The sequence below is a fragment of the Myotis myotis genome, unplaced genomic scaffold, assembly GCF_014108235.1.
Source record: "Myotis myotis isolate mMyoMyo1 unplaced genomic scaffold, mMyoMyo1.p scaffold_m19_p_11, whole genome shotgun sequence".
NCBI classification, from domain to species: Eukaryota; Metazoa; Chordata; class Mammalia; order Chiroptera; family Vespertilionidae; genus Myotis; species Myotis myotis.
Genome location: NW_023416315.1, coordinates 5,877,394 through 5,892,936, shown reverse-complemented (window position 1 = coordinate 5,892,936; position 15,543 = coordinate 5,877,394). Strand labels below are relative to the sequence as shown.

General features: G+C 46.2%; 2 protein-coding genes across 9 annotated transcripts in view; one reads left to right on the top strand and one right to left on the bottom strand.

Annotated features, from left to right (window-relative positions):
- Positions 1-4,945: 4,945 nt before the first annotated feature.
- On the bottom strand, positions 4,946-7,713 carry LOC118665931 (ATP-dependent RNA helicase DDX39A-like). Its single transcript, XM_036327336.1, has one exon. The coding sequence runs from the start codon at positions 7,039-7,041 to the stop codon at positions 5,758-5,760; it is 1,284 nt and encodes a 427-aa protein (XP_036183229.1). The 5' UTR covers positions 7,042-7,713; the 3' UTR covers positions 4,946-5,757.
- A 3,241-nt stretch (positions 7,714-10,954) lies between these two features.
- Positions 10,955-15,543, top strand: part of SEPTIN7 (septin 7) — a 57,099-nt gene continuing 52,510 nt past the window's right edge. For 2 of the 8 annotated variants that reach the window (XM_036327329.1, XM_036327327.1), the window contains exons 1-2: positions 10,955-11,127; positions 12,528-12,529. In XM_036327329.1, the coding sequence (XP_036183222.1) occupies positions 11,067-11,127; positions 12,528-12,529 (63 nt within the window). In that variant the 5' untranslated portion in view covers positions 10,955-11,066. The remainder of the gene's footprint in view (positions 11,128-12,527; positions 12,530-15,543) is intronic. The other 6 variants (XM_036327326.1, XM_036327331.1, XM_036327332.1 and 3 more) reach the window with 5 other exon arrangements.

The following is a 15,543-nucleotide window of genomic DNA, read 5'->3' as shown; positions in this document are numbered from 1 at the left end:
TCCACTGACATATCCTCTATTTTCATTATATAAACTATGAAATGATCAGAAGAAAATCTTCCCACATCAGTTCTCTCACATTTCTTGCACCGATTGAGGGGGGTTAATAGCTCACTTTTGTAGATTATTTTAAATTCATTAGATAAATCTTTAGATTAAGATCACCCTAGATGAACCTAGTGGCTAGCCGGGGTTAATGCACTTCTTGAAGCTTTGTTTTACCACAGCCTCTCTCTCTGGGCACCTCTGTCCCTCGGCCTTCACTGCATGTGACATCTGTGCTTCTGTGAGAAAGATGTAGAAGGAACTTGAAATGAGGCAGAATGACAATCTTCATTCTGCTCCACGGCCATCCTCATACTTGACATTCTTTCAATTTCCTGAAGAAGAGTGACTCACCAGAATCACACAGCCACAGTAGCTGGAATAACTGGTCTCAAGGTCTCCTAATACTTCTTTCTCACGTCAGCAATTCCTTTTACTTATAAAGTGGAAGATTGCTTTGCCGGAGATGGCTGTGTGTTAGTGACAGAAGGAAAGGAAGAGGGAGAGTATCAGCCGGTGATTGAAAAGAGGGTTTAACTTTGGGCATTTCTTCCTTCTCTTTGTTTTCTTTCCAGAGTCCACTCTGGTCGCTTAAGCACCATGGATCTGGGAAAGCTTCTGCCTACTTTTCTCCAACAGGTTAGTATACTTTGGGAAGCTAAGAGTCAGGCCTGCCTGTTACCTAGAACTGATCAGGAGGGAGGGAGGGAGAAGAGTAAGGAGAAGTAAGGCAGACCTGCTCTCTTCCCCCAACCTTTCCAATGATACTATCAGCTGAGCCATTCATGCGACTAACAAGGTGATGCCAACTTCCCTCCCATTCGGCAAACAAACACAAAAGTCTCAAGGTGATGCTAAAGAAACAAAGAAATCTCTGTCTTTTGAAATGTGGGGGGAAACTGTATAGGTTTTTTTCCTGACTTTTTTCCTCAATGTGTTCAGATGTATGTGTGTGTAATGGAAGTTGGGAATAAATGAAGGAGCAAATATGAAGATAATATAATAATCTCTTCCTTGAAATACTCAAGTTCCACTTTTTTTCTTTTGCCCTTTTTTGGTGTTGATTTTTCTACTCTAGTTTTCTAAGCTACGGATGAACCCTAAAAGTATTAAAATTATTTCCAAAAAATATTTGGGTGCCTACTACAAGGCATTATGCCAGGTTTGAACAAGATGAGAAGAGAGCTAAGATTTAGTTCTCCTTCAAGGTCTGCAGTATCATAGCAAAGGTAATTCATGATCATATTTGCCCAGAAATTTGCAAAAGCAGCTACATTTTACAAGAGAAAACATTTTAATTGTCTAGTGCTCACTGACAGCATCTAAATGTCACTGACATTTAACTCAAACCAAAAACATATTCTGAAATAAGAAACAATTAAATAAACACTTTTATGAGAAATAAGGATTTTGGGACAGTTTGCTCACTTGTGTGTCGTAAGTTGTAAAAAGCAGAGTTACACCCATGCCATATGGGAACTAGAGGGCTCTAAAGTAATATAACATCATCTACAATACATCTGCTTCATTTAAATTCAAATTTAACATTTATAGGTTTAATAGTTGGCATTGTGGCCTTGTATGTCACATAAAAAATTATATTTGAGAAAGATTTTGAATTTGGTAGGTAGCTGATTTAGAGTTATAAAGTCTCTTCCAAATCTTAAAATATTATATTCTAGTAGGGCACAAATGTAGCCTTTTGGAATAAGAAATCCAGGGGGAAATATCTATAGCTCAACATTAGTTTTTAATGCTGTATTCCTACCATTTGGGATGATAAAGACGGCTATTATATTGGTTTCATAAAATCTATTTATCTGTTTATAGTGGTTGACTGGCAAGCTGTTATAATTTACTACCAAATTTCTGGAAGCAAAATAAAGGAGGAAAAAAATCAACTAAAAACCATAAATAAATCTTAATCACGATTCCTTCCATGAAATGGGCACGTTGTGGGTAACAATTAACATCACCATTATTTGCTCTTTTCTTTTTTATCAGATGCTTAACTATGTTACTAAAATAGGATCCAATCAATGTCAAATGACTAGAGAAATAGTGTAAGAAAGAGTCTCTAAGTTGCTAGGAGCTGCACAAAGGAAGGCAGTAATAACATACTTTTTTCACTATTACTAGCCAGTCTCCTTGGTGATCCAGTGCAATTTCTTCACCTAAAGCACATTTATGTGGCATAGGCATTTGCTTCCTCTCTGAACTTCCTGTTTTCCTGGATGTGAGGTTCTCTGAGGTGCGCTTTCAGGAAACAGTCGCTTACTCAGAGGTCTGCTAGGAAGAGTGATTTGGAGCCGGTAGGCTCCAACTGCGTGCTAAAATGATAGCCTTGCTCTAACCTTGGGCATGTCATTGACATAAAAGTCCTTAAGTTCAGTTCAATTCACTTTCACTAGCCTCTCATACAGCAGGAGGCATTCAGTCATTGCCAAAGTCAATATATGAACTCTGGTTGCTGAAGGCAGCTGGTTTCCCATAGAATCATGTGTCCCCATTTCCTATTTCAGTCAGTTTATGATTCAGTGGTAGAAAATGCCAAAGGGAGTTGGCAACAGCGGCCTTTTACACTTATAATAGATTTTCTTTTTATGTACTTTGGATTTTTCTCCGGTATTGTGCTCAGTGGTATTTTTACTGTGTAATCAGATTGGACAGCTCTACAACAAGGTGCTGATTGGCAAGAAAACCTCAAGGTAAATGGCTTCCTCTCTGCCTTCAGTCCCAGAGGCCACCGGGCTGCCAGTCTATTACCAGGAACACGGGGTCCTCAGAGGGAAGTGGGGCTTTCATCTGCATAAGAACTAAGTCTCCAGGGCAGCCCTGGAATTTGAACATTCCTTGAGCCTCCAGTGATAAGTTGAGATAAATCAGGCCTCTCTGGACAGTCAGGGTCCAAACATCCTATTTCTGCTCTGCTTTCTCCCCCACTCTCTTCTTGGCTGGTGGGAAAAAGAAAAAAATCCCTCCTTCTAAGGTAAAGAATTAAGAATGGGAGTTATTTGTTATTTAAACAGCTATTTTGCTGTTTGGTTAAATCTCTGGTCTTCAAGTTGCATGGTTCTCTAGTTTTCTTGTCTTTTGTTTGTTATCACTACTATGTCTTTTGGCTTCTCTTTCTCTGTGGGGTGAAGTTTGATCTTTACAAAAAAAGAGGAAGTAGGCTTTATTTTTTTCTAATTTTTGTTCATTAGTTTTATAACCTTGCAAATGTCACTCGACTTCCTGTACTTATAGATTAATCTATAAAAAGGCACGTTGATATCTATTTCCTTTTATTTGCAGAACATTAACACTGTCAAATATTTTACATTCTTTGACCTCAACAGAACTTTTTCTAATAACTATACTGTTCAATTGTGAATTTAATATTGGAATACACTATTCCTTTCCAAATACTTAAAAGTACAAAAATACTTAAACCATATACTGCTTGATTCCATGTATTTGTATTTTAAAAGAGATTTTGTGGATGGTAAAATACTTCTCTTGAGGTTTCATATTCTAAATTTGATGTGAACAAAATATACTCCAATATTCATTCATATGAAACTAGTTTCAGCTTTTGAGTAAATTATATATTTTTAATTTCACAAGAAAAAAATTTAGTTAGTCAATGGCTCCTTATTTTCAACATTATTTCTCAGTCCTCCCCTACTTGTCTTCAGAGGAGGAACAGAAAGTACTCGAGGGCTTTTTGGATATTTGGGTATTAGTGTTAACAGGGAAATATTGCAGATTGTCTAACCCACTTCATAAAATAAACCTCTGAAATCTCAAGCTCCACCCCTACCCACCAACCTGACTTTGTCTGCTAAGCTCTGTCATTGTAGAAAACAGGACAGACTTGTTCTATGAGAAGTGCCATCTCATTTATATTGTCAGTTGTGAGTTGGTCCTCAAAGAAAACCTCCATATAGACCTAAAACCATCCACATGTCCTTCTGCTTGCACTAAAGGTAAAAGTACTTGAAAACTGTAAAACCATCTTAACCTTTCACCAGACCAAATGTCTAGCAAATGAGGACAGGATTCAGGACAACAGAGAAATGAATCTCTTCACCTGAGGTCTTATGTATTGGAAAAGCATGAGGTCTCTGAATCTTGTCTCAGGTTCTTACAAATTTGGAGGCCTTTCACTTCACTTCTCTGAACATTGGTTTGCTCATTAAAAAAATTGAGAGTAATATCTATTTCATAAAATTGTTATATGGATTAGATTGATGTGACATGGCTGGCTATAAAAATTCTCATCTTCAAGTCAACTATCTATATTATAAAAAGCCACTGGCCCTAACGCCATAACAACCAAAGACCTGCTCGGGTGGGCGGGGCTTCGAGCACAGTGAGGTGCACGTGGGTGGGTGGGGCCGTGAGATTTTGTGCGCTGGGCTTCTAGTAGATTATAATAGGTAATTCTGGTTCTACTATCAAAGCTAGAACGTTAGTCCATATTTGTCACAAAAAATTACGAAAACAATAGTATTTGTATGACATGCCATAGTTGACAAAGCATATTCATTTACAAAATATTTTCACTTATACATATTCAGATAGTAAGGGTATTTTTGCTACTCAGATATTCTGGGGAAGTTTTGATTAAGAAACATTAAGCACCCACGTGCCAGCATCTTGGCAAACTGACGTCCATTAATTATTTACCACATCTACATTGGACATATATACAAGATGGGCTAGTGCAGCAATTCTCAAACATCTGGGCTCGGGAGCCTTTTACATTCTGACAAATTATTGAGGACCCCAAAGAATTTTTGTATATGTGGAGTATATATATTGATACTTATTAGAAATTAAAACTGAGGAAGTTTAAAAATATTATTTATTAAAAATAACAAATCCATTATACATTAACATAAATAACACATTTTTTATGAAAATTAACCATATCTTGCAAAACAAAAAGAAATTAGTTTGAAGAGTGGTACTGTTTTACATTTTTGCAAATCCCTTTAATGTTTGGCCTAAAATTAGCTGAAATTATTTATATGTTTCTGCATTCAATCTGTTGCACTTATCACACTTCATGTAGTCTCTGGAAAACTCTACTATATGCTCATGAGAGAATGAGAATCAAAAAAATTTAAAAATAGTCTTTCTGTTGAAATAATTTTGACTTCACAGATCCCCTTGCTTCTCAGATACCTCCTTCAAGGGTTTCCCATTCCACACATTATCCACTGTGCTGGTGCCTAGTACCCAGTTATGACTCAAGAAATATTTGCTGAATGAAATAATGAATACCAGACCCTGTGCTAGGTACTGGGGACCCACAGCTGAACAAGATAAGAGTGCCTGCTCTTAAGTAGCTTAGACTCCCATGAAAGAGACAAGTATGCAAAACACTGTGCTACCATAGCAGTAAATACAAGCTACTATGGGAGTGGGGTGGTAAGAGGGTATCTTGCCCAATCTTGGTGTTGGGGTCCATCCCCAACAGGTCCAGGGGTTCCCATAGGTGTGGATGAAGTCGGCGAAGAATGAAGGACACGGCGGCAGCGTTCAGTTGATCATCATAGCCAGGGTCTCCAGCCAGGTTCTCCTTTTTTTTTTTCATAATAAAAATTTACTCTTACACAAATCTAGTGTTTGAACAGAAAAAGAAAGCCCCACTGTCGCCTAGAAAGAGGACTTGAAGCAGCACGTGGGAAGCAGAGTGGCTCCAGGATGTCAGGTGTGTGGTTACCGGCTCTGCTCAATGTATGTGGAGATGTCAATTTCTTCAGGAAGCTCCGCCACATTGACTTCAAACCTATCCTGAACATCATTGAGGATTTTGGCATCATTCTCATCAGACACAAAAGTGATAGCCAGGCCTTTGGTGCCAAAGCGACCGGCACGGGCCACCCGGTGGAGGTAGGTGTCCGAGTCCTCAGGCGTGTCATAATTGAAGACGATGTTGACTCGCTCAATGTCCATCCCTCGGCCAAACAGATTGGTGGCCACCAGGATCCGCTGCTGAAAGTCCTTGAACTGCTGATAGCGTGCTAGGCGCTCCTCCTGGGCCATGGCCCTGTGGATGGCGATGGCTGGGAAGTTCTGTTCCACGAGCAGCTGGGCCAGGGCCATGCAGCGCTGCACCGACTTCACGAAGATCACCACCTGGTTAAACTCTAGCACGTCCAGGAGGTCGAAGAGTTTACGGTTCTTTTCTTTCTCTTTGAGCTTGACATAGTACTGCTGCAGCCCATGCAGCCTGAGCTTGGTCTCGTCGTCCACCAACACCTCCATGGGATCTCGCATGAACTTCCTGCAGACGGGCCGGATCTCCTTGCTCAGCGTGGCACTGAACATCATGCACTGCTTCTCGCGTGGCGTCAGGCGAAAGATCTCCTGTACATCCCGCCGCATGTCCAGCTGCTCCAGCATCCGGTCACACTCGTCCAGCACGAAGTGCTTCACGTTTCTGAGGTTGAGGCTCCTGTTCCGCACGAGTGCCAAGATGCGACCTGGAGTCCCCACCACGACGTGGGGATAGTTCTTCTTCAGCACCTCTTCGTCCTTCTTGATGGAAAGACCCCTGAAGAACAGGGACACCTTGACACTGGGCATGTACTTGGAGAAGCGCTCATACTCCTTGCTGATCTGAAAGGCCAGCTCCCGAGTGTGGCACATGACCAGGACGGTCACCTGTCCATTGACGGGCTCGATCTGCTGTAGGGTGGCCAGCACGAAGACTGCAGTCTTGCCCATTCCAGACTTGGCCTGGCATAGGACATCCATGCCCAGGATGGCTTGGGGAATACACTCGTGCTGAACCTCAGATGGATGCTCAAAGCTACAGTCCACTATGGCCCTCAGGAGCTCAGGCTTCAGCAGAAAGTCCCGGAAGCCAGAGCTGTGGATGGAAACGTAGGACCCCTTGACATCTTTCTTGGGGAGTACTGGGGTGCTCTCTGTAGGAGCCTGGGGCTCTTCATCTTCCTCAAAATCCAGAAGCTCGTTTTCCACATCCTGTTCTGCCATAATACTAGTTTCCCGTTCGCCTCCGTGCGCTCCGAGAGTCGACCCACCACTTCCTGCCTCCTGCGTTGGACTGAGCACCAGATTCTCTCTTTATTGTCCTGTTACATCTGTATTTATACCAGTTGATTTTAATCCTATCCATTGTATTCCAAAGTTTAGGGCGTTTGTTAATCTAGTTCTGTTGAGTTTAATCCTATCAATTCTATTCCAAAGGTTAGGGCGTTTGTTAATCTAGTTCTGTTGAGTTTAATCCTGTCTAGGGTAATCTCTGTGGTCCATTATAAGGGATATTCCAAGGTCACTGCTCTACTGATAAGCTATAAAGAAGTGACTGAAGGAGATTATCCTACCCAGTAAAGGTTATATCCTCCCTTCCCTGGGACTGCCCTGTGTCGGTGGGTCTCCAGGGGTATAGGCTTTGGTGCTTTCCCTGGTGGGCAGACCCCTGGGGATGTGGGCCCAACAAGTCCCAAATTTATTGCCAACAGTCTTAGTCCAAGTTCTTCATAAGTAGTACATAGTATTTCTGTACACTAGGGGGTTTCACTTATTTATCCTCTTCCTTAGTCCTGTTAATCCCTAACTTCAGGGAAAAAATCCTCACCTGGGGAAACAACCTTTCTCGGGGAGGTGGTCTTGTTTAAAACACATAGCGCTAAGAGGGGGAGCAAACATATTTTCTTAAAAATATATTTTATTGATTTTTTACAGAGAGGAAGGGAGAGAGATAGAGAGTTAGAAACATCGATGAGAGAGAAACATCTATCAGCTGCCTCCTGCACATTTCCTACTGGGGATGTGTCCGCAACCAGGTACATGACCTTGACCAGAATCGAACCTGGGACCTTTCAGTTGGCAGGCTGACGCTCTATCCACTGAGCCAAACCGGTTTCGGCGGGAGCAAACATATTAAGAACAGTATGCCACATATGCCAGGTCCCTTGAAACATATGCTGTGCAGATGTTTCTTCCCTGCAGCGACGGTGTCAAGCAGCAAGGATGGACCGGCTTCCGGCATCTTGGGAGATCAAGGAAGGCTCTAAGAGAAAATGATGGCTGAGCTGAGACTTAAAGGAGAAAGCCAGGTAAGGAATGCTAGTGTAAAAAAAGAGTGAAGGCGGGAGGGGTGGGGGTGGTAACAAGGCTTGCTAGAGTTTTTATAGAGAGCAAGGCATGGCAGGTTGGCCAGAAATAAGAATATGGATCATGTAAATTTCCTAAAAGTCTGAAGACTTTAAGCACATACATAAAGTTTAGGAAGGTCACTCTGGGTACAATGTGAAGAATGAGTTGGGATAAAATTGGAAAGGCCATTGTAGAGAGGTGAGGCCGGAGATATTGGCCTCGCTAGAACAGGAGTAGTGGAGATGGAGAGAAAGGAAGAGTTTAGACATCTCTGAGAAGGAGCCATTGACGGGACTTTCCCATGGCTGTCAATGGTGAGAGGGAGGGGCTGAGTATTTCTGGCTCAGGCCACTGGGTTGATGATGATACCATTTAGAGATTGAGAACAAAGAAACAAGTAAAATGAGGATTTAATTTGGGATACATTGTTTTGAGATACATTGGAACTTGGGGATGTATATCTTGAAGGCAGTCAGGTATGCAGATTTGTAGTAAGAAAAGAGAACTAGAAATTTTTATTTAGGAGTCATTAGCATAATCACTGAATCCATGGCAGTGAATGTGATCATCAAAGGAGAGTATAAAAAGTGAGATAGGAATAAACTGACTGGGACACAACTCTGAGGTACATGGGCATGTAAGTGACAGGCAGAAGATGGGCATCCTGGAAGTTAAAATACCGTGCTATAAAGAAGCCAGAGGAAAACTAGCAAAGTGTGGTTTCACAAATCAAGGGGCTGTAAACGCAGCAGGCCTTGATCACCAGTATCAAATGCTGCCAAGAGGTCAAGTGAAATAAGAAAGAGGGTCCACTGGATTGAACAAACAGGTTATTAGTGACTTTGTTTAGAATCTCAGTGGAGTGGCAGGGGCAGAATCGAGACGCACTGAATAAATAATCCATTGACTGAAGCTCTTGGGTGGACAGGAGGCAACAGAATCCAGAGGACAGGCATGAGCAGATCAAATACAGAGAACATGCAGAAATCCGTGCCTCGGACAAGGTAGATACCTGATGCCCTGCAATGTCGGGCAGGGTGGGCATGGGGGCAGGCAGGCTGATGAAGATGGAGACAGGAGGTTGCTGGCGTTCCTCTCTGAAGGGTTCTTTCTGCTGAGAAGAAACGAGGGAGCAAATGAGGACTTCGGAAACGTACCAAGATGCAAACCAAGCTGTTTCCTTAGATAAAATGTCCTTTATTAGAAAAAAGAAATCGGAAACATTTCAAGTATACAGAGCAGTATAGAAAATAATTACAATTTAACACCCCATGTATCCTCCACCTGGCTCTAAGCTTTTGCCACATTTTCTGCAGATTATTTTTGGGACAAAATAAAGCATTACAGATGCAAGGGAGCCCTATTACATTCCCTTCCCTTCCTCTCCATGAGTAAATCACTATTCTGAATTTGGTGTCCATCACTTCCTTATGTGATTTCCGGTTCTTAAACTTTTGTATACCATATATGTCTTTCTGCAACCTGATTCCTTCCCTCCCCTCTCAATATTATGTTAATGGATTCTGTTTAAATGAACACTAGTACCTTTGGCTCATTAGTGTACATTTAGTATTCCATGTATGTCCATTTGTCCAACAAACGTAACTTATACATCTACTCTCCCACAATGGACATTTAAATTGTCTCACTAATATAAGCAATGCTGTTATGAACATCCTTATGCCGGTTCATGAATATATATATATATATATGGTATAAGTTTATATTTATTTATTCCTATGTAAGTCCTAACATGCAGCTTAATAGGAAAGATAACCCATGTGCATGAATTATACAGGCCATTCATTCGTCTTCAAGAAGGGCTCAGAAGCCGATGGATGAGTGACGCTCTCCCTGGAAAGCGTTTGGAGGCGGCTCCAAGGGCCACACACTGTCAGTCCTGGATGCCTCATTCACGGTCACCCCGTGGCCTCACGTGCGCCCATTCATTCTCTCAACTCAAGTGCGCGCCGCCCCCCCCCCCACACCCCCCCCCCCCCCCGGCCGGACCCGGGCCCAGGGCGGGCCTAACGCCGAGGGTCCGCGGGGGCAGCCGCGCAGCCGACCCCTGGGCTGTGCCAGGCCCCCAAAGTGACAGCGCCCGGGGGGTGTGGGGCGTCCAGGGCCTAATCTCACTTGCAACCCCGCGCAGGAGGCTGAGGCGGCGGGGTGGACGGGGCACGGACGCTTGCCTCCAACTGTCTCTCCCCTCCACGCGCCACGCCGCCAGGTCAGTAGCTGGGAGCCCGGGCGCGGACCAGGCCCCCGCCCCGAGCGCCGCTCCCCAGCCGGGCCTCCCCCGGTGGCGCCTCTCCGCCTTACGCCAAATCCGTAAGGAGGCGCCGAGGCCAACCGGGCGGCGCCCGCCTCCCAAGCTCTGACGTCAGATCGCGCGGGGCGGCCCTCGCGGCGGCCATGTTTAGTAAGGGCAACCCCACCCTCGCGCCCCACTGGCCTTCCCTTCACACCTTCCTCAGGCTCTTCACGGACGAACGGGAGGGTTTAACCTTAGAGGCAGTGTTGAAGAAGCCTGCTGACGCCTGACTGCCCGTGGCCCCGGCGGTGCCCAACCCCGCCAACTTAAACATGGCGGCCGCCCCCGAGCGGCAAACGAGCGCGTACGCCAATGAAGTCATGCCCACCATGGAGCAGGGCGGCGAGGCCGTGAAGGGGAAATCTCGCGAGATCTCAGAGGCCGCCGCGCGGCCCGGAAGCCTCTCGGAGGGGGCGGGGGTGGGGGCGGGGGCGGGAGGCGTGCGCGAGCCGGAGGAGGAGTCCGGGTGCTGCGAGCTGCGCAAGCCGGGCAGCGACGCCGGGCGGCTGCGCCGCGGAACTGGCGTAGGCGGCCTTGGAGAATCGCGGGCTGCGCCGCTCCCCGGCTGGTCGCGGAGGGGGAGGGGATGTCGGTCAGTGCGAGATCCGCTGCTGCTGAGGAGAGGAGCGTCAACAGCAGCACCATGGGTGAGTCTCAGCTCCGGGCCGCCCGGCGCGGGTCGGCGGCTTCGGGCGCGGGGGGCCGCTGCGGCCGCGGACCGGGCCGGGGGAACGCCCTGAGGCCAGGCGGGGGCGGCGGCGAGAGGAGGTGGGGTGGGGGCCACGGCGGGCCCGGGGCGCGGCGGCGGCGGGCCCGGGGGGAGGGGAGGCGGCGGCGGTGACAGTTTGAATTGAAGGCGAGGGGAGCCGAGGCGGCGGCATTTCCTGTGCCGCGGCGGGCGGGCCCGGGAGCGGGGAGACGGGAGCCGCGGCCTCCGGCGCCGCGGCCGGAGCAGCCCGCGGGGGTCGTCTGTGCCCGGCCCGCCGGCTTCCGCGGCCCGGCTTCCCCGGGAGGCCGGCCGCAGCCCCGCGGGAGCTCCCCTCGCGGGAGCGGCCCGGCCCGGCGCGGAGGTGGGGGGTGTGGGCCGGCCCGGCGGGCGCGGGCGGGAGGAGGAAGGATGCGCTGGGCTGCGGCCGCGGGGAGGCGGCGGCGGCTGCTGCAGCGCTGCCCCTGCCGCCGCTCGGGCTTCCTTCCCCCCGGCGCGGCCCCGAAGGCCGGGGGATGGCGGGCGAGGCTTGAGGACCGAGTCTAAGGAGCCCGCTTTGGGCTTAATTTGTAAGAAAAAAAGAGAAAGAACGTCGGGGAAGGGCGCCCTCCCGAGGAGTGGAAGCGGGTGGGAAGGGTCGCGGGGAGGGGAGGGACCCTTCATTTCTGAAAGTGTGCAGTGTTCTCGGGGACTGTACGGAGCCCTTTCGTTTCCTCCGCTCCCCCCGCGCGTCGGAGAGAGCGAGGCCGTTTCATTCACATTTTCCACTGCCGCGCTCCCTGGCGGGCCGGGCGGTGGGCAGCCGGCGGCGAGTGTCCGGACGCGCGCCCCTCGCTGCGGGACGGGGTGGGAGCACCCTGTTTCCCACCGGGGTTTTCCCCGCGCGAGGCAGGAACCGTGGCTCCCAGGTGCCTGCTCCGTGACCGCAATAACGTCGTTGCGAGTTCATTGTCCGAGTTCAGCCCTAAGGTTTCTTTTGGTCTATTTTGGTAAAAGGGGAAGGGTGCCGAGTGCCCCTGAAAATCTAAATGAACGGGCAGTCCGGATTCAGAACATGTGACTTGTTTTACACATTGACATACACGCAGGTGACGCATGTGGTCCGCACCCCGTCCCCCACCCCAACCCCCAGCTTATGAGCAAGTTGGGGAGGAAACGTTTTAGGCGTTAAATGCACAGATAGCGATGACATGAAATTTATGGAAGCCCGGTAGACGGAAGGCCGGTGCCTTCGGATATAAACGGCTACAAAGCTGGTTGCTGCTGCCTGGATCCCTTGTGCCTCCAAATAGCCGGGACGGGGCGAAGGAGGCGGCAGGAAACGGTCCCTCACCCACCCAGCTGTCGGGTGCGGCTGGAGGCGGGCGCGGGCAGCGGGAAGTGAGCGTGGACGCGGCAGGGGTGGGCTATCTGGTCACTTCGCGTCAGTCTGGGGGGACAACACGATGTTAGCCTGATTCTCTCTCTTTTCCCTCCTTTTTATTGAGAAGCCAGGTTCTTTCAGTAAGGTTATTAAAAATGTCACCTGTGCGGTTAGGTTTACAGAACTGAAGTTCATAACTGATTCTAGAACTTCATTTTGTGTTTGTCAAGTAGATTTTAATTTACAGAAAGGAGATACATATATACACACATATACATATACATATATATACACATATATATTTGTTATTTAGTTAAGAGTTTTTGGTTTCTGGTTTTTCTTGCAGATAAGGTATTCAATAGTGTAACTACATGAAAGGTAGTGTTATCAATAGATTATGTTTCAGAAGTTTGTTATAAAATTGGTTGTTTAGATTTATGGATTTTCCCATAGAAATAATCTTAAATAAGTCCATGCCAGAACTTCTGAGCTAGTGTGAGATAAGGCTGGATCCTGACAGATCTTAAAGCAATTGTAGAGGGTTGACAACAACATAGGCGCCTCCCCCCATCCACCCCCACCCTCCCCAAAAAAACACAAACAAAAAAAAAACAGCTTGGGGAGGAGGAAGAGTTAGATCTGTGGTTTCCAAGGTCTCATGCATGGGGGTGGTCAGATGACAGGACCAGTCAGTGAAGACCGTGGTAGAGCGCTTGGTTTCAGACTTCTTATAATTCGATGGTGCACATATTCACAGTGGGTATGCTCTACTCTGGGTTTTGCCAATAGAGTATTGTTACCTACTGAATTACAGTGGAGAACCACGTTTCACATTTTGAGCTAATAAACCATGTTCAATTTTGATTAGAGATTGAAACATTTTATTTGAACATTTATGCATTTTACTAAATTTTAAGACAAAACTTTTGATATGTTCACTGTACTAAATTTGAATTGTAAATGATTTGAGATTAATTACACAATGAAAGTGATGTAGAAAAAAATGTGTTTTGCAGAGTAGAATTTTAAGGTAGCATGATTATAGGTTAGGCCTGTCCGATGAGAGCATACTGCTAAATGTAGACTGTTGGTCTCTACAACAGTGTTTTGCAGACTGCAAGTTGAGACCTATTAGTTGGTCTTGAAATCAATTTTGTGGATTTCTTCTAATGCTTTTTAAAAAGTAGGAGAGAGCCCTATCGGGTTTGGCTCAGTGGATAGAGCGTCACCCGAAGGGTCCCAGGTTTGATTACAGTCAAGGGCATGTACCTGGGTTGCAGGCTCCTCCCCGGCCCTGGTTGGGGCTCTTGCAGGAGGCAGCCAATCGATGTGTTGATCTCACATTGATATTTCTTTCTGTCTTTCCCGCTCTTCCACTCTTTCTAAAAATCAGTGGAAAAAATATACTCGGGTGAGGATTAACAACAAAAAGGTAAGAAAGAAATAGAAAATAGCAGTACATTAGTATAAATTTGGGGAGAATTAAATTCTGTTATATAAGTATTGTTTGGGATATTTCTTTTCTTATTAAGAAATACAGTAAAAATTTGTAAAAACACTCTGGGGGGTATATAGTTGGATGTGCAGTACGTGCAAGGGGTTGGAAGTCTTGGTGTGAGGAGGAAAGCGTTAAATGGTATTAAGTCCATGTGGCTTTTTCTTACCCGGATTCGGTTGTGTGTGGATAGAGAGAGCTGAGGCTACTGCTGAGAGGAGCTCATCTCAAAGCCAGATGGAGTTGGGTGGTAGCCACTGCAGCATTGTAGGAAGTGGAGAAGAGAGGTCTTTCTTAACCATCTAGTGACTAGACTAGACACAGTTTGCCAATGGTCGGCAAACTGTGGCTCGGCAAACTGCGGCTCGCGAGGCACATTGGGCTCTTTGGCCTCTTGAGTGTGGTTGTTCCACAAAATACCGGCTCTTCCACAAAATACTGACTTCTGCGAATGGGCCACGAAGTTTCAGTCGCACTGTATGTGCGCGCCCCCACGTGGTATTTTGTGGAAGAGCCACACTCAAGGGGCCAAAGAGCCACATGTGGCTCGTGAGCCGCGGTTTGCCAACCACGGATCTAGTCCATAATTCTTCTTCCTAGAACTCCGACCACTTAATACTTAGTATTTTTCAAACTTGGGAATCAGAATCACCTAGGTAGCTTTTGTGTGTCTGTACATTTATCACTTAATTAGTGGACCTTTGTGAAACATGGTCAGTAATTATTGAACATACAACATTATAGTACTAGGTCAGTATTTTCCAAAGTATAATTGATGAACCTCACACAGGAGGGTCAGTCAGGGCCTCTTACATAAGTGCCCTATATAGGTGTACCATTTTTACTCTTTTAACATCGTATTTTTACTTACCTTTCCTATGTTTAGATACACAAATACTATTGTGTTAAAATCACCTACAGTATTCAGTACGGTGACATGCTGTACAGGTGTATAACCTAGGAGATGGGCTAAACCATAGAGCCTAGGTGTGTAGCAGGCTATATATCATTAGATTTGTGTAAGTGCACGGCAGAATTGCTTACCTCATTTGTCAGAACATACCCCATTGTTAAGTCGCGCATAACTATATGCGGATAGGCTGTGATTTGTTTAACATGTCCCCTTCTGATAGATACTTATTCTCAACTAGAGGCCCAATGCATGAAATTCATGCACTGGTAGGGTCCCTATCTGCTGCTGGCTGCTAGCCTGGTACTCCCTCCCTTCCCCCGGCCGGCCCTGTCCCCTGGTCAAACTCCCAGATAACTCTTTTATTATTATTTCGCAGAGTTTTTGAACTCTTTGACACAAGACACTATTAATTAAAGCAGTAGTGTTGATGATATTGTAACTAGCTTAGGATTTCAACACTCACATTCACTCATTTAACAAATTTGTATCTTGTGCCTGCTGTGTGTCAGGCACTGGGGAAAGTGAGTTAAATGCTGTGACAGAAATAGAAGGCCTGGTGATTGATTAAGAGCTTAGATTTTGGAGT